The following is a 19,949-nucleotide window of genomic DNA, read 5'->3' as shown; positions in this document are numbered from 1 at the left end:
CGCGAGAGGGGGGCACATGTGTGAATGTGTGCGCGCGAGGGTGAGGCGGGGACTTGATGTGACACCTGCTGCTGGGATGAATAGGGTCAGTGGCAGGGCCCTTCAGCAGGCAGCAGCTGCTCGTTGTCACTACAAACCCAACTCCCTCAGCGCATCAAAGCCTCTAGGACTACAACTGAATCCCTGAACTTTACTACCCTGACAAAACACATGGTGCCCTCCACCATCATCCCCTATCATTACAGTTATTATCTCAAAGCAGTTCAGTTCCCCCCCTCTCGCCGAGGTCACGATCTTAATCGTTGGGAAGGAAACTCGAAATTGACTTACAATTTCAAGTAGGTAAAACATCAAAAACAAACTTCAATTTCCACTCTCGTGCTCTCTGAACACAGGAAGAGGTTTCTAGACAGCTGCTGACAGACAGAGATTCCTGGTATTCGGTTGGTCTGACCTGTCTGCGCTCTCTTGCTGTGTGGTAGTCTGCCTTGCATGTGACGTAGTAGGTCTGAAAACATTCCCCGTGGCATAACAGGAGGAGAGGGCAGAGGATCAACACAGAGGTATGAAAACAACAGTCTGTTGCTCCAAACTGAGCATACCAGCTCCAGTCTTTATTGAAAAATAAGAAATGTAACATCCGTTGCAGCCGGCAATCACTGCAAGGTAGCATCCCTATCACCTTCAATCTCTGAAGGAATCACCCAAGGCAGAAAACGTACTGTTTTGTCCCTCATCTATCCAGCAGAGGTCAGCCTTTTATTTACAGATTTTTTATCCTGAACAAAACCAATTATTTTTCCCCATTGTGAAGCCAACATCCAAAGATATATTTATTACATTATCAACCGTGTAAATGGAGTCTTTCGCATATTTTTTCACATCACTTTGTTGGACAAAATATACATCTCACATGCCATAAGAAGGGCTGGAAAACCACCTGTGGAGGAAAAAAAAGTTTTAACTGGCACAGAATACGCTACCAACAGCAAGCACAAGGTGAAGTAAAACAACCCTAAACAGAAAATGGAAGCAAGGCTTCCAGCTGAAATGCATAAAATACTAAAATAAACAGCATACTTGGAGAGCCAAAGTTGTGTTTTGAGTGTTTCATGAGTTAGTCTTTATTGATTCCTGTCCCTTGTCATTTGAGCCATGAATATCCTTAACGGTAGCACTAAGATGAAGGATAAAGGGGCTTGATTCTTTTGTAGAGTTTATAGTTGTTGTACAAGGCAGCCTTGGACTGTGGGGCTCTCCTGGGCCAGCAGGTGCGTCCGTTGCCGAAGTAATCCTCTAAACACAGACAAGTGTAGGAACCATCTGTGTTGACACACTGAGCGTGGCGGCTGCACTTGTGAGAGCCGGTTAAACATTCGTTCACATCTTTAAAAGAAAAAAGAAAAAAAAATTGGCGGATTAGAAATGCACAGTAATAATTCTGTAATATATTTATATTCATCTCTTTATATTATGTAGAAACAGCAGACAAAAGACACTGCGTGGAGGTAAAGTGAAGCTGCTCTGTCAGTACAGAGAGAGCAAAGCATGTCAGGACCGGCTGCTTCAGACCTGCTCAGAAGATAATTTTGCAGCGCTCATCACAGTCATGAAAATAAAAACAGCTTGTGGGTGAGCCCACAGCAGAGCGGGTGAGCTATGAGTGCTCATCAAATAAACATGGTCTCTGAATTCTCTGCTGGCAAGCACTTTTACACAAAAATCACTCTCGCTGCCAATTTACACAGATGAGGAGAACATGTGGAGATGTGCTGTGATCCATTCAGTCATTTGCGGCACCGACATTGGAACAAATCTGAATTTGTGGTGAAAAATCATGCGGCCTAGTGGTCATCTTGAGATCCCTTGTTTGAAACTAGCGAGGATATTTGGGCTGCAACATCTACCCAGTATTTCCTGTTCATTCCAGCTGTAAATGTTTAATCAAAATGTGACAACCTCAGTTCCCCAAAAAGTTGGTACACTGTGTAAAATGTCAAAAAAAAATAGAAAGCGGTGATTTATAGGGCTCATAAAACCGTATTCTATTCATTAATGGAAAACAGAAAGCCTACCATATGTTGAAAATGGGACTTTCATGAAAAATATCAGCTTGTTTTGAATTTGATGTCAGCAACATGTCTTGGAAAAGTTGGAACAGACTGATGTTTACGTCAGTGTAGCATCCATTCTCCTTTTAACAAGAGTTCACTTGCATCTGTGAACTAAGCTTGAAGCTTGGATTTGCTGGAGTTTTTGGAGAACCGATTCAGAACAGATTCAACTACTGAACAACCCTGGGTCTTCTTTGCCACATTGTTCCCCCTGATGCAGAAAAGGTTTTCAATTGATGAAAGGGCTCAGATACAGGCAGGCCAGTTCAGCACTCAAACTGTTTTTCTATCAAGTCATTTTTAACAGATACATTATGCGTTGTCTTGCTGAGAGATGCAAAGCCCTCCATCAAAAACATGTTTTGTTTGGAGTCTAATGCCCCTTTTTCATTATACAGCCATGAGGCACAGAAACGTGTGGACTTCCTCGTTGCAGCAAGTAGTAGCCGTTGCCATTTTTTGCTGTATCAAAGTTTAGTTGTAAAGTAAATACCACGGCCCGTGGGTTGGGTTTTAAATATGGCGGGTGTGAAGGAGTTGCTATCAGGACTCATTTGAGACGTTACTCTCTGGTCAATCAATGGCCTAAAGCCTGGAGACGTTGCAATTTTAGCCTGATTCAGCTATTGTTAGCTGGAGCCCAAGCCAAGTAGGTCGGGAAAAAAGGAGGTACTAACTATCACCTCGTGAAAAACCCTTAAAACAGAAAAGAGTCGAGCAGAGCTGTGACGAGTAGATACTAGTGGAAAAGCCCTATATGTTGCTCTAACACCTTATTTTCTGAATTAATGTGATCTATACAGTTATGCAAGCAGTCCATCCATCCATCCATCCATCCATCCATCCATCCATCCATCCATCCATCCATCCATCCATCCATCCATCCATCCATCCATCCATCCATCCTGGACTAGTACACCCTGCGTCTCCGGTCCGTCACAGGGTTCTGTCCATTATATAGATACTAATGCATTCATTCATCCATCTTTTAAACTTTTTCATGCTAAGAAACCATATATGAACATGGTCCAAAAAAATCACCAACTTCACTGAGTTAATTTAACATGGACTGAGGTAAAGCTGAAACGGTCAAACAAATCAAAATTGGAAATTCTCTTTGAAAGCCATGGACACCACATCCTCCGGTCTCAAGTTCAAGGGACCATCTGCCTTATCATTGGTGCTCAGTTCAAGAACCTGCATTTCTGACGGTGTGGGGGTGTATTAGTGTCTATGGAATGGGCAGCTTACACATCTGGAAAGGAAACACTAATTCTGAAAGGTGTATACACGTTTTAGAGCAACATATGCTCCATCCAGACTGTGTTTTTTTCTTCAGGGAAGGCCTTGCATATTTCTGGAGGACAATAAACCACATACTGCATTCATTACAAAACCATGGCTTCGAAGAAGAGTCCATGTGGTAAACTGACCTGTCTGCAGCACAGACCTTTCACCATGACACTATAGTTACATCAGTAAATGGGGAAAACAATAAAGAAGACCCAGGGCTGTTGAGCTGCTAAAAATACAGGCCTGTAGTTAAAAGAACAGGGCATGCTATACAGTCGTTGACACGTTTTAACTTTATTCAGATGTATAACTACCATTTCATTGACAATGAGCAAATCTTTGAACTCAAATTGACAAATTTTACCTGAATTTACAGGAAGAAAAATGACTATTTTAAACCGGTCTTCATTTTAGGATAATTTCATTACCACCTGAACCCAATTGGGCCACTATTATGGAGCAGAATATAATGTCACAAAATATATATCTATAGTAAAGAGGATTACTCTATCTTTTGAAGAGTCCCAAATGCACATGCAAAATAGCAGGATATGCTGTTTCACACTTTAACTTAATGTCTACTTCTTCTACGATTGCAATACCCTTAAAGTCTCTTTTCCACTGTAAAAACCAGAGGGATTTCCATGTCTATAGCATTTAAAATCATTCTATGCATGGATTTCACTTCTGACCACATGGGGGCAGCACATCAAAAGAGAGTTGTATCAGCCCCTGATGTTAGACAAAACAAAGTGTACCTCTGGTGGAGCAAAGTGTTATTACAACATTTGCCGTACTATCACCAGTCACAGTATGTTTGGTGACTCTTTTGTCGACACAACTCATCTAATGTACCCATGTGGTCAGAATTGGTATAGCTACATAGAGTAGCTTAAATATAAAATATTAAAACCATTGGAAATAACGTGTTTTTGTCAATTCCATTTTGTCTACCAGTGAAATGTAACTTTTAAGAAATACCTCAATGTCTACCAGTATTATGTGATCTTCAAACAATGGCCTGTAAAGTTCAATAAAAAAGTGCAAAGAGTTGCCATGCATAATTCAGTTTTTAACGAGAATGATTTCAAAACCTGGCCTGTTTTTGTACAATAAATGTCAAAGTTAAACACATTCATTGTTTCTGGAAGCATAAAATTATAACCTTTTTTTCTATCAAGTGAGTTTTCTTTGATTTAAATAGTCATTTATATTTTACCTCGACAAGCCACAGAGCCCTTTAGCATCCCGATCACAAAGCCTTTTTGACACACACAAACAAAGCTGCCAAAAGTGTTCTTGCAGGTCCGTCGAGGTGGACACACGTCAGCTTCCTGACACTCATCTACATCTGCAACAAAACACAAATGAATCAAACAAAAAAACACCAACATCATTAAAATATCTGTCTCTCTTTATGACCAATCCCAGACCACCCATTAAAATTAGATAAAAATATACACACACACACACACACACACACACACACACACACACACACACACACACACACACACACACACACACACACACACACACACACACACACACACACACACACACACACACACACACACACACACACACACACACACACATGCATTCCAACCCTTCCAAGGACAAGGTAACAGATTATTTCTTGTTCAAAACAGTAATTAGTTTCCAAAGCACACAGATGAGTAGTTTGACCTTGCAGCTTTTTCTTGGTACTGAAGCTTTGAGACGTGTGCTGCTGTTTAAAAAACCGGATGGACACAAACACCCACATCCTTGACTCTTAGCAAATTTATAAAATGACATTACATAACGTGATGCAGAGATAAAAAAAAAAGTTCATTTATTTGAGTCATCTGCATTTAACTAGCATGTAGTTTCATGTTCTTTTTGATTAATAGATCAATATGCCCTTTCTATATGTTCTATATCTAAATGGAAACAGATTTAACAAAATAAATGTAATTTAAAAGGACACAAAACAGAAAGCTACAGAAAGGAAGTGGATTGCTTTTCTCTCATAATTAACCTTATAATTCAAAATGGGGAAGAAATATATTGTCTTGAAGAAAACACCAGTGTAGGTATCTGCGACAATATTGTGTACATTAAAGGTAAACCATTATCTTCATATTTAATTAGAAAATAAGACAGCAGCTAAGTGTGTTACATTTGACTAATAATGTGAGAAATTTGGTCTTCTGTGAAGTGTATTTTCAATATCTGTTTAAAATATATATCACTGTGCAGTGATGTGGAAAAAATGATATTTTGCCATTCTGCCTTGGACATCAAATAGTTCCCACAAAAATAGTTCCCACAGTGTGAGAATTTTTCCTGCACAGCTGTGAGAGAGACTGGCTCATTACAGGACAGGAGCTGTCTGCGGCTGAGTTATCGAGGGGAACTTGAGTCATAAAGCGGACACTGATGAGAGTCCAGGGTACGTTTTTCTATACTTTAGCTAATTAAAGGCTTCTTATAATTGTTATGGCAGACTTCCATCAGTAACTTCCCTTCAGATGGTTGACGTAATGGGAATGGGATGGCTTCGGTCGTCATTTGCTTTGTGCAAAAATGATATCGTAAGCAAAAAATATGAGGCAGAAATACCTTTCGATTTCTCCATGTTACTTCTTTATTCATTAAGTAACTAAATCCATATTTTCTAGCCAGTGTACACACATTGTTTCACATTTTACAAAGAAAAATATTACATTGTAAATATTACCTCGCTTGACCTACTGATTGTAATATATGGAAGGACCTTCATAGCAGTATTTGATCATCTTAGGAGCAAATTGACAAGCTTGGCACAGATTTTCTTTGGAAGTTTCTTTCATTATTCTTGGCAGCTCAGCCTCGTTGGATGAGGAAGGTTGGCGAACAACCATTTTTAGGCCTTTCAAGAGGTGCTTTATTGGATTTAGATCCAGACCAAGCACCAACCATCTCATTTCTGCATTGAGTCTCATGCAGAACTAAGTTTTGTTGCAGTCGACTGACCACCACTGGGGGTGGCCACAAAAGCGAATCAATCTCCGTTGACTCTCATGTTAAAATGTCCAACTCTAGAGGTTCAAAAATATAGTATGTTCGTCATGCTACTGCCCCTTGTGAAGCAACCACCCATTTGCTGGATTCCAGCATCGGCTAAAGACGGCCGTCATATTTGATTTCGCTATCGAGTCAACATGTCATTTGACATATCCTGCTGTAAATGTCTGATGGCAGCTCTGCAAATATTTCACTGGGGGTTGATATGAAGTGAGCGTGATCCCATTGGCTTGCTAAGCAACATGGCTGTGCTCTGAAGAACAACAGGCTTCAAAACCGGTCTTCAGAAACCAATAAGTAACATGAACGAAACGGTCGTCCATTGTTATATAGTCTATGATCCAAACTCTTCTTTGATTAGTCTCTTCATTTTTCCAGAAGCTATTCATGTGTTTGCTTGGTGGTATGCTTTGGGTAATCATCTTTTGTCTCTTCAGCCTGATGCTGATGTCTTTTTTCCTTACCTTACTTGTCTGAAAAAAACGTTTAAAGAAATCCCTATAGAATGATGCTGCGATCACCTTGTCTGACCAGAGCCATGGTTGGCTTGGGCTACTCATCCTATCCCTTGACACAAGCTCAACCAAACTTTGAAGGAAGTCCATTTTGGATGCTTTTGCATTTGCAAACCTCATTCTTTTTGTCACATCTCATGATGACAGAAAGTAGATGGAATGGCAAGTTTTCAGCTTTCCATCTCAGCTCAGATCTGTCTTCACCATTTTAGACAAATAGAACATCTTCAGTGATGTGGACTCCCTAATCTGCCTACAGACCCTGCGCTCGATTTTAGCCCAGTGTATGAACAAGATCCCGAGACACTAAATCTCTGCCACGTTTGGCACCAACTCTTTCCCAACCTAGAGTGGGCAATCCACCTTTTCTTTCAGAGCGCTAAGTCTTTAGAATACAGTTTGCAAATTTTATATCCAAGCTGCTTCATACTTGGCTGCAAACCACTCCACTGTCTGCTCCAGGTCTCTGCTCAGTGAAGCCAACATGACCACATCATCTGCAAAAGGCAAAAATGAAATACTGAGCCCACCGATCTGGAAACCCTCCATATTTCAGTTCCAATTCTGTTCGTAAAAGTTAGAAACCAATTTTGTAAAAAAAATAAATAAAGAAATGCCGTCCTGCCTGAGTCCAACACTCACTAGAAAGGAATTATGTCCAGAGTAAACTCAATTCGATATGCAAGGTGGATTCCAGTCATGTAGTAGAGTCTCTGTAACATTACCCATCCAAATTGCACTGGAGCTCGACTGCAAGTCTTGTATTTAGGGGGATACATACTTTCATAAATTAGATTCTTTAGTATTCTGTAATTCATAAATGAATTAAACAAATGATTGTTATCGTGTGCTCTACTTCCAAATATGTCTCCAGGCATTGTATACTTAAAAGCTAATCTCTTTTCATTAAAGTTGACATTATCCAAGACCCCCCCCTTTTTTCTGTACAATTTAAAATTGCCTAGATGAAACTCCACCCCTTTGCCTTTGGAGTTATTAGGTATTTGATTATATATCTGTTGAGGTTCATTACTGAGCTGAATATCCCACTGCGCTGTGCCTGTGAGCCACCCATAGTGTTGTGCTGTTGTGGAAACATCATACCACCCATTACTTTTATCAGGTGGGATATCAGTCCTGTGTGAGGTCCAAATGAACAAAATCTTTTGGGTTAATGAACTGAACCTGAACAAGTCTCATTGGTGTTGCTGCAGCTGTGTCAGGATCAGTGCTCCATTCACTGAATATAGTAAAGTAGAATACAGCTGAATGTGCTTATAGCCAACAGAAAACATTAGTCTTGAGGGCTATCCAGTGGCGAAAACTGCCAAAATTAGCCTCAACGAGTCCAAGACCAATACGGAACTAGACCAGGTAAGAAGATTTAAATATAATTTAAAACTGGTGCTCGTCTCCAATCTTCAGTGGCAAAATTGCTTAAATGTAAAGATTTATAGGAATCCGGTGTGTTTGTCAAAGTGACAGCACTGCTGGAAGAATCATGACCCGAATCAGGAACTGCTCAGTCATGTTTCAGCTGAAGAAGGTCGGATCGAGGATCAATGGACGGTTCACACGATGCAATAAAGGACGGAGCTGTTGAAAGCATGTTGAGTGGTACACAGCAAAGACAAGTATGAAGAGAGAGCCTTATACAGGCACAAGTAAACTCTGGGAGACAATGCAAAAGGTGACTGAAGTCCATCGCATCTGCCTCTGTTGTGTCTGTGAAGCTCTGGAAGTGACAGTGGGAAAGCAACTGGCTTGGCTTGGCCTCAGCCTTGACTTTCAGTTCAGTCGTGGAAAAGCGACTAATGGCTCCCAATGTATAAACACCCAGAGCCTGAAACTCCCTACTGAGCCATTACAGATGGAAGAAGCTTTTTAGAAATTTGAAAAAGAACCCTTTTAAAAGTTTGTGGGGAAATATGCTCAAGAGCAAAGAAGAAAATAGTCAACTTCGAGTACTTGTAGCTTCTTTGGGGTTCTATTATCCTGCATATTGATCATTGAGGCTTGTAATGTTTCTGGCACTACCATCTCTCCATCTTGATAGCTTTCAGAAGCAAACAGGCAAACAGTGCAATGTGTTTTGTTATTTTAAGCAAGAAAGGAGAACTCTGTGCTAAACTTGTAAAAGTCATGGAACAAAACTGTTCTGGTGTTGTCATCAGGCAGAGTATGCCATGTTTACATCCCTGTTTTACTCATTTCACAGGCATGTCTGTTTTGATCATCTGTGCAAATTCAATCTCCTATCAGTGTAAACTCTGTTCAATTTACTTTAATTTTAAATGATTCTATCAACCCTTCAATGTTATTTATGTGTTACAAGAGAAATTACTTGGCAAATAGATTTTCTTTAGCGAAGTGTCTAATTCTTGGCCATCATAATAAAATAAAGCATTTTTGTATTTTAATAAAGCATCTGAGCTGTTGCCTTCATATAAGCATCAGCAGATAACACGAAAGTAAACTCTCTTGGCAGATTACACCAACAGTTATCCAGGATTTTACCATCTATTATGAGCATGTACTGCCCTCCATCCTGTGCAACTCTCACTGCTTTGTGTACAGTCTATTTATAACTGTGTAATGTGAAAATCTGGGTAAAGAGGCGTTGGAGTCTTGGAGTAGTTTTCTGCAGCCATGTTTTGGTAAAACCCATAATCCTGCATTCTTGATATTCCCAGTGTCCTTGACAGCGATCCAAGCTTTGTTTGCCAGTGATCACAAATTCCAAATGATGATTACGGGAAAAAATGCTTCAATCTAGGTCTTTGTTCCCTGCTTTGCTCCTGCCCTGCATCTGCCTCCGAATCAGTATATCAAGATTTGGGGTCTTGTTCCAGGAATTGCTAAGGCTTTCAAAAGCTGTTCCCACACGAAAAAAAGAGGTTTCGCATTGGAAATTGTTTCTTGTCATAAGACATGTTAAAAAATGTTACAGTGTACATACCACATCAGCCAAACCAGCATGGAAAAGTGCTTCAAATATATATCCTTTTAAATAGAAAGACATTTAAAAATGTTGACCCTTACTTTTAGAGCTTTGAATGGTCAGGCTCCTTCTTATATTTTTGACCTACTATAATCTTAAATCCCAACTTGCAATCTTTGGTCAGCAGGGGTGGTCCCAAAAACCCGTTTCAACACGTGGGTGATCGCTCCTTTGCAGCACAAGCACCTAGGAATACTCTGCCTCAATCGATTCGCTGCCTTTTCTTTGAAACAGGCTTTTAGTTGACAAATGGTTTTATTTGTTTATTTCTTATTTTTTGAATCCTGTGTTTTTGATGTACTCTATGTCTTCTTTTGTATTGTTTTTATCTGGTGAAGCACTTTCTGACTCACATCTGTGAAAGGTGCAATATCAATTAAAGCTGCAAGCAGCAATGAACGGGCCCTCGCACTCACGTCAACCGCCCCCCATAAGCATATCAGAAATGACACCACCCACGACTTCCTATGTAAAACCATTCAAAAGTTATAGCAGAAAAAAGGGACGACCAGTCAGAAGAAGGGGCGGGGCTAATTCAGGGCAAAGAAGATCAAGGACTCATTACAGAGTCCCATGACACCACCCACGACTCTCTATGTCAAAACATTCAAAAGTTATAGCAGAAAATAGGGACAACCAATCAGAAAAAGGGACTGGGCTAATTGTCACCAATTATGGTCAAGGACTCAATGCCGAGTCCCATGACACCACCCACGACTCTCTATGTCAAACCTTTCAAAAGTTATGGCAGAAAAAAGTATTCTAAGGGGCGCTGTTGAGCCGTGAGGACACGCCCATTAATGCAAACCATGAAAAAAAAAATCAGATCACTCAAATGAACGACGATCATACAGTACAGCTGTATCTCATGGTCCAGAATGTATGATATTATATTAATCTATTATACCATATTATATTACATGTTGTTATTTCATATTAGCGTACCCAGTAATATAGCATATTGTATTATTGCATTGTATGTTGCTTCATTTAATATATTTTTGACTATATTATATTGTAAAATTATATATCATAGCGATTGCATTATTATATAATTTCAATTTATAACACTAATATACAATTCCTCACACACACACTCCTTCCAAATGTTTCTTTTTTTTCTCCATTATGACAATTGTATGCTGTCATCCGTTATGTTTTTTGTTTTTAAGCTTGTTATCTCTGTTATTCAAATATATTTATACATTCATTAATATGCTATACTGTACTTTGTATTGTGTATATTGTGTGTGTGTGTGTGTGTGTCTGTGTGTGTGTGTGTCTGTGTATATATATATATATATATATATATATATATATATATATATATATATATATATATATATATATATATATATATATATATATATATATATATATGTGTGTGTGTGTGTATACCTGAAGTGTGACTACCTGCAGAACGTATTTTAGCATGAAAGCTTGCATATTTAACGTACATCAAGCATCCTGTATCATAGCTACATGTCTGCCGTTTGTAACAAAACAAACCGCGTGAAAATCGGTTGAAAATCAAGTGAGTTATAGTTATTTTACTTATGCAGACACCTCCTTCCACAATAGAAGTGAACGCTCTAGAGTTAAAGCGATACCGATCCAAGATGGCGGCCACGTCCGACGTTCTCAGGCAGTCAATGCGGCGCCTCGACCAAGATGGCGGCCGCGCTGAACATCAGCCCCTCCCCCCGCGGGAGCTGCGCGCGCAAACTCCACTCAAATTCAAAAGTTATGGCAGAAAATCGGGACAACCAATCAGAAGAAGGGGAAAGAGAAAAGTAATGTGCGCCGTCACAGGACAGAGACGAACATTTTGATGTAAAAAAAACACAAAAATTGCTGACAAAAATTTTGGCATATCAAGCCAGGCTTGAACTCTCGACCTCTGGCAGCAAAGACCGCAATAATCTGGCTGAGCTAAGTCTCAGCTATTCCTTTTATTTGACCTACTGGCTTAGGACAGACCAACATAGCGATAAAATGTCTGGAACTTTTTTTTCCTAATTTTTTAAATATTTGTAAGTTATAAATATTAGTAAAACCCTACTATTTAAATTGTTACTTTTTCTGTAACCATTCTGCCAAGGTTGTAACCGGGCTGAGCCGGGAATATTTCTGAAGTCACCACATTACAGGGAGCTGATTGGTCGGGGGGCGGGGCCGTCATCACCCTACTCGCCACTGATTGGTCGGGGGGCGGGGCCGTCATCACCCTACTCGCCACTGATTGGTCGGGGGGCGGGCCGCCATCACCCTACTCGCCACTGATTGGTCAGGGGGCGGGGCCGGCAGACATTTGAATCAGGAAGCGGGAGTCAGCGCGAGAGCGACTGGCGGCTCGCGGCAATTTTATTATAAAAAAAGGACAACCAATCAGAAGAAGGGGCGGGGCTAATTCAGGCCAATGAAGGTCAAGGACTCCATAAAGAATCTGATGACACCACCCACGACTCTCTATGTCAAACCATTCAAAAGTTATAGCAGAAAATCGGGACAACCAATCAGAAGAAGGGGCGGGGCTAATTAAGGCCAACGAAGCTTAAGGACTCATTACAGAGTCCCATGACACCACCCACGACTCTCTATGTGAAACCATTCAAAAGTTATGGCAGAGAAAAGTATTCTAGGGGGCGCTGTTGAGCCGTTAGGCCACGCCCATTAATGCAAACCATTAAATATCAAATTTATCGCCAGGCCTGGCTTGCATGCAAATTTTGGTGACTTTTGGAGAACTATCAAATATGGACCAATCAGATGAAGGGTGGGTGCGCTTTTTCGCGTCTAGCGTCGCCACGGTAACACTTTTGAAAGAGAAAAGTAATGCGTGGTGTTGCACGATGGAGACGCACATTTTGGTGTATAACACACCTGGGTGCACGTTACGGTTCGGGCTGAATTAACTGCCGAAGGAATGGCATAAATTGCGCCAAAATTACACAATTAATTCAAAATGGCCGACATCCTGTTCGGTTTCGGCCATGGCTCCAAGAGACTTTTCTTTAAGTTGTGCCATGATACAGGAGTGTACCGATTTTCGTGGATGTACGTCAAACCGTATTGTGGGGCTTGAGGCACAAAGTTTTCCAGGGGGGCGCTGTTGAGCCATTTTGCCACGCCCATTAATGCAAACCATGAAATATCAAATTTATCGCCAGGCCTGGCTTGCATGCCAAATTTGGTGCCTTTTGGGGAACTATCAAATATGGACCAATCAGATGAAGGGGGGGTGCGCTTGTTGGCGTCTAGCGTCGCCACGGTAACACTTTCGAAAGAGAAAAGTAATGCGTGTAGTCGCAGGATAGAGACACATATTTTGATGTATAACACATCTGGGTTCACGATACGGTTCGGGCTGAATTAACTCTCGAAGGAATGGCATATATTGCTCCAAAATTACGCAATTAATTCAGAATGTTCAAAATGGCCAACTTCCTGTTCGGTTTCGGCCATGGCGCCAAGAGACTTTTCTTTTAGTTGCAACATGATACAGGTGTGTACCGATTTTCGTTCATGTACGTCAAACCGTATTATGGGGCTTGAGGCACAAAGTTTTTTTCTGTCGAACCAATCAGATGAAGGGTGGGCGCGCTTTTTGGCGTCTAGCGCCGCCACGGTAACGCTTTTGAAAGAGAAAAGTAATGCGTGTTGTCGCAGGATGGAGACGCACATTTTGATGTATAACACACTTGGGGGCACGTTACGGTTCGGGCTGAATTAACTTTCGAAGGAATGGCATAAATTTCGCCAAAATGACACGACTAATTCAAAATGGCCGACATCCTGTTCGCTTTCGGGCATGACCCCAAGAGACTTTTGTTTAAGTTGTCCCATGATACAGGTGTGTACCGATTTTCGTGCATGTACGTCAAACCGTATCGTGGGGCTTGAGGCACAAAGTTTTCAAGGGGGCGCTGTTGAGCCATTTTGCCACGCCCATTAATGCAAACCTTTAAATATCAAATTTTTCGCCAGGCCTGACTAGGGTGCAAAATTTGGTGACTTTTTGGGCATGTTAAGGGGGGCAAAAAGGCCTTCACTTTGTCAGGAAAATAATAATAATAATAATAATAATAATAATAATAAAAATTCCTGCAAATACAATAGGGCCTTCGCTCTGAAGGTGCTCGGGCCCTAATAAAATGTACTTACTTTAAAAAAAAACTCAGTAAGAGATATAGTGTAGAAATAAATGTGTTCAGATGAACATATTTTGGTAAGAATTTTATTGTTCCTTACCGTATTACCATATATGTTGCTTACTGTGTGTGATATTTGAAAACTGTTTTCACTGTGTTGCCCATAAAGTTGGACTAATTTTGTTTTCAGAAACATCTTCTTCTTTTAGTCCTCTTTTTATTTGCAATCATTTCTTAGAAATAGGTAAAAAATGTTTTATTCAAACTTTATGGGCAACATTATGAATGACCTCTCATTCTCGAATTAAGTCTTGTTAATTTAGTTGACACTGCCCTTTTATTAAAATTTGTTTCATTCATCTATGAAATACTGTTTGGGGGTCTAATAATCTAATACTATTTGTTTTGGTTAGTTTTTTTCTGTCTTCCATTGAATGTCTGTCTACTGGGACACTGATTAGAGTGGACAAAGAACCAGAGAAGGTACAAAAACAAACAAACAAAAAACAACGAAATTATTTAGACCTTTATAACACATTTGATTCATAGAGAGCAGCTTAATAGCTCCTAGAATCCTTCCCAGAAGAATCTAACAAGTTAACTGACTAAATCCACACAAAGTTTTAATCGGATTTGAGGCCAAAAGCTAAATCTTGAATAACCCCAGTGATACACTGAGAGTTATTCCTGAAGTAACATTACCTTCACAGGTCCTGCTGTCAGCAGCCAGGTGGAGGCCGGGTGGACACAGACAGCGAACAATTCCCCGTCTTTGCAATTGGCAACCAAACTGGCAGCGCAGGAAGAAACATGCATTCTCTACTGCAAGACATGGGGACAAACAGTGGCTAAAGGACGGGTCAGAGGATGACACACACATGCTGTTGTGCCACCACACAGTAGACCCTGCAACATTCAAGCCCAACACTTAGTAACCTCACATAGATTACAAACCTAGGCTAATTTATGCCCTTGAAATATATATTTTTACTGCTAGGCTTTGCTGCTATCACTTTTGATGACCTAAGCAAAAGTTATGGACCCTGAGAAACATGTATTCATCATTTGCATTTTAAGATATTACCTAGCACATGTTGAGTGTTTGTTTGAAAAAGAAAATTACTCACTAATGCAGGTGTATCCATCCACGCTAAGTGTGTATCCAGATTCACAGTAACAACGATAGCTACCGTCTGTGTTCATGCAGCGCTGGGAGCACGGCCTCTCCAACAAACCACACTCATTCACATCTGGAGTTAATATGGAACATTATTTGAGCAATAGGTTTTAAGTCCTTGTGGTAAGTGATGCAGAAGGACACAGGTAATGGACAAGAAATGAAAAACATAAGGCTGGCAACAGTTTTATTAATTACACTCCACCTTCATCACATCGCGGTCCTTTATAACCTGAGAAGCACGAACACTTGTCCGGTCCCACGCATTTTCCATTTACACAGGGCTTCCTGCACACCGCTGTGGAGCACAAAAGACAGAAAATCTAAACACACGTGACTATAACATAACCGTCCAAACAGATGCATCATTAATAGTTTTTTTGTGTGCAAGGTAATGAGTAAAACTGATTGGTGACTATACAGAATTTAATATTATCAGTTGCCTGTTAATGAATCCACCAGGCACAAAGTAACATGAACATTTTTTGGGGTCATGTATCGAGTCCAAATGGCTCTTCAACAGCAAAATGCTCAGCTATTTCCACCAGCAAGATGCTTACCTGGCATTTGTTGTCTGGCACGTTGTATTCATTGGGTTTATTCATGACGACATTAGCTTAAAACAGTCAGCGTGGTCACATTCACATCTAAATCAAGCTATTGGCAACAATCTAGCTAAGGATTAAGCTGGAGTTTCAGAGAAATCCAAGTATACATGCGCGAGAAGACAATCGATTATTGAGTGAGGTGCGTTTGACTCAGCGATGCTATATGGCGCTACACACACTTCTGGGTTGCCGTTCTTCCAGTTCCTTCTTTGTTGTTCGTATTCTTCTTCTCTCGTGTTGATATTCTGGCTTTCGCTATGTCGTCGTGTCGATGTGTGCTCACTGAATTGCGGAATGACTTACGATCACAAATGCCGTTTACGATCCTCCATCCAAAACAACAGGAAGTGGTCTGATCATAGCTACACAGTCCCAGCTGTTCGTGATCCCAAGTGTGTTTTAGCGGAACGTCCACTGACCTGTGGAGGCTGGGACAAGAGTGTAAGATGATTTACGTATTGTCATTAAGCTTCAATCTTAACATTTCAACTCTCATTTTTTTTGAGACGTATAAATATTATCTGTCATCTATGGAGGATGAGGCACAAAAAACTAAAGAACCCGCTGCCAATTGTTTTAATAAAACCGTTAGTTGTCCATGGTCGGTTGCGTAGGTAAAATAAATGACCTTAGTGGCTGAGAATGCACCAACCACCCGAAAAACCTGTGTTGGTCGAAAGAGAGAGAAATAACCAAAACCAAAAAAGAACAGGTGTAGGCTACGACAGAAAATCAGTTAAAAATTAGCACAGAGTGCTCAAACGATTGAGGGAACGGAAAAGACTGGCATGATGGCTGTATTTCTGTTGGCTACATAGTGTCTTTTAAGCTTGTCAGACACTACATATGAATGAAGTGGTTTGATACCTTGACATAAAAAAAAATCGGTCAAATTTGTTCTTTTGTTAAATTTGTTCTTTTATTCAGTAGCAGCTATAGCTACAGCTACATTTCTTTCTATGGCTTCAAATATCTTGCTGTCATTACTTTAGCTACTGAACTTGACATGTGAGAACTTGAATCGAGAGAGCATAATTATTACTCCAATAACTGCTGATTATAAGCAATTATGAGAGCATTATCATAATCACTCATAATCTGCAGTTAACAGACCATCACAATGAGCTCGAAGTTGGCCTAGAAGGGTCCTGGGGCACTGATGGTTCGCCTGGAGCTAGCAGCCTTTAGCTTTGCCTGCCATATCAGTGCATCCAGGCAGCAGCAGCTACAGCAGCAGCTGGGGGGCAATCTGGCACAAACACCAACCATCTTCCATGATAAAGTTCATGCAGAACTACAGTAAAAGGTGGCTGCATAGGTGTGTCGTTCTCCATTGACTCCCATGTTAAAATGTCCAGCTTAAGAACAGAAATAGCCTAAGTACATTTACAGCCTGGTCCAAAAAACAATTTTGGTGTCAGTTTTTTAATGTTAACATCCATGACAACTCCGAAGGAGGGACATTTTTTTCGTACCACATCAGGAGAGTTTGTATAAAAATTTTAAATAAATCTATTTCTAATATAATTGCATTGACAGAAGGCTCACCCAATGGCTAACCATTATCAGTTCTTCATCTGTAACTGCCATGCTACTGCACTTAGCGACGCAACCAGCCATTGGTACCACGTGACAGAGATTTTTGATTTGAGTCAGTCTGCTAAATGGTAGCCTGTATTCTGCTGTAAATGTCTTCCAGCAGCTCTAGAGATATTTCAGCAATGATCAGCTGAAGGAGTAGATCAGTCAAAGCGAACTTTAATTGACATACAGTGGGCATGTTATCTTGGCTTCCTGAGCAACATGGCTACCCACCAAACAGATTCAAAATCGTTCTCCATAAAACAGTGGATCATGTGACTTAGTGCTTCATCCATTGTTTTCTGATATTGCAGCCAAGGCAGCTGTTTGGCTCAGGGTAAAGATTGACAAGTAGCTGCAGTCTGGCTGCTGCTACTGCAGGACTACCTAGCTGGATGACAGCTAGTTTCGGCCATCCGGCTAGCGGTAGCTCTGTTGCTTGGCCAGAATTCCAGCAGATCTTGTTTTGTCTCTGCCAAAACCAAAACAACATAAGAAATAATGCTAAATGGACAGATTTGATTCAAATGTAAGGTAATTGAAATCGTAGGTTTGTACTAGCTAAGCTGAAATAGTTATCTTGTGTTAACAGAGCAAAGGTGGGCATGTTGCAATCGACTAAAAAGATAGTCGGTTTTGCCATGGTGCCTATTTAGGATCAGCCAGTGTTTAATAGAATCAGCCAAAGCCAAGATGGCTACCAACAACGTCTGAAAAAGGGGCTTCAAACTACTTTTCAGATATCTCTGACTGACATCATAAAGAGTTTCTTTAGTTAATTTATGCAGTTAATGTATGCACATCGATATAGGGTAGATTGCAGCACAGCCGTATCCTACAGTAGATATCGAATAACATTCATGGAAGCATAACACATAAAAACAAACAAATGGTCTGAAATGTGTTTGTAAAAATTAGCGTAGTAAGGCCGGTGGACTAAAATGCAGGGTAGCTATCAGATAATTGAATGAATGATCTCAGGTACACTGTCACCTAAACAAAAAAGAAAAACAAAACGTTGGCCATAAAATCCCACCAACAAGACTTAAACAATGTATACATGCCTGTGTTTCTCTAATTTTTTCCAAAAAGTTTAACTCTACCTTTTTATCAATTCAAAATTAAAATGTAATTTAAATCAGAATTCGGTTCTCATATTACATTCCATTTTAACAACTTGGGACTCGATATTTCATTTAAATTCCTCTGTGGACATTATAGGCTTTGGTCTGAATTAAATTTTTCTGACTGAGTTTTGATAGCTTATATTTATTTCAGTTAGAGTTTCCTCTACATCTGGGATTACACATCCTCACATCTTAGTCTTCCTCATATAACCGTTTGTTTTTTAATTGATCCAGCAGACTGGAAGCTTTTGAAGAGAGCTGTAAACTGTGGGAGTTTATCCAACTTTATTTGCTGTGATAAACAAAGGCACAATGCTCTTAATGGTAAACAACGCTTCTCTTAAATCACCTCTAATCCACACTGCCCAGGTGGCTTTAACCTGATTTGAAGATATAAATTGCATACGCTGTGTTGGAAAAGGCCACGAAGAACCAAACAATTCTTACCCCACAAATTGTTAATAACAGCTGGTAAACAGATTCTTGGTGTTTTTATGTAATATTTAGCATCACTGTTCTACGAAAAAGCTGCAAATATTAAATACAGAGAAAGAAACAAACCCAGCTTCTACACAATCACTAAATTGGATTTTATTCAAACAATTTTTTCTTTACATTTTTAACAAACCTTCTTACCTTTCTTGCTGATGAGCCAAGGAGAGCAGCGTAAAATGCAACAGCACCACAAAGATCTGCAAACTTTGCTCAGTCATTTTTCTTCCACCAGTTTCCAGCCTTTGAACTACATATTAGCTTTTTCTGTCCTCCAAACTCTTTTTTGTGGTCAAATGTTTTGCGATATGTGTCTTCAAAAGACGACGGTGTGAGTGTTTGTCTGAACAAAGTGTTTGTCTGAACAAAGTGTTTGTCTGAACAAAGTGTGTGTGTGTGTGTGTGTGTGTGTGTGTGTGTGTGTGTGTGTGTGTGTGTGTGTGTGTGTGTGTGTGTGTGTGTGTGTGTGTGTGTGTGTGTCAGGGGGGGTCACATGGTGTAATTGTAAGGTGCTGACAGTAAGAAGTGTGTATGAGCTCACCTGGGTGGAGGGAGAAAAATACAGAGTGATGCACAAAGAGTGGGACGAGGTCACCAGGGACACATTTCTGACAAACATGTTACAGATATTTGCTTTGGTGTCATATATTCAGGTTTATTTATTTCAAAACATCAGGCTCCAATCTGTAGTTTTTTCATTACTTGTGTAATTTATTTAAAAAAGAACTAAAGATATCTTTTTGACTTACACTTCAGCATGTAAGTGCTCCAAAGATTTATACATGATGTGAACACGGTCTCACTGCATGTTGCTCTTTTACCCTTTTTAATGACTTAGA

At 40.1% G+C, this 19,949-nt stretch overlaps 1 protein-coding gene across 1 annotated transcript; it reads right to left on the bottom strand.

Annotated features, from left to right (window-relative positions):
• Positions 1-1,115: 1,115 nt before the first annotated feature.
• On the bottom strand, positions 1,116-19,434 carry si:ch211-194g2.4 (epidermal growth factor-like protein 6). The gene is made up of 7 exons (XM_061727471.1): positions 19,255-19,434; positions 16,214-16,338; positions 15,508-15,600; positions 15,253-15,375; positions 14,828-14,947; positions 4,627-4,758; positions 1,116-1,386 (listed from the first exon to the last, which is right to left on the bottom strand). Exons 1-7 carry the CDS (start codon positions 19,329-19,331, stop codon positions 1,178-1,180), a joined length of 879 nt encoding a protein of 292 aa, XP_061583455.1. The 5' UTR covers positions 19,332-19,434; the 3' UTR covers positions 1,116-1,177.
• Positions 19,435-19,949: the final 515 nt, after the last annotated feature.

Source organism: Cololabis saira, chromosome 1 (assembly GCF_033807715.1).
Source record: "Cololabis saira isolate AMF1-May2022 chromosome 1, fColSai1.1, whole genome shotgun sequence".
Lineage (NCBI taxonomy): Eukaryota > Metazoa > Chordata > Actinopteri > Beloniformes > Belonidae > Cololabis > Cololabis saira.
This window is presented reverse-complemented; position numbering and strand designations above follow the sequence as displayed.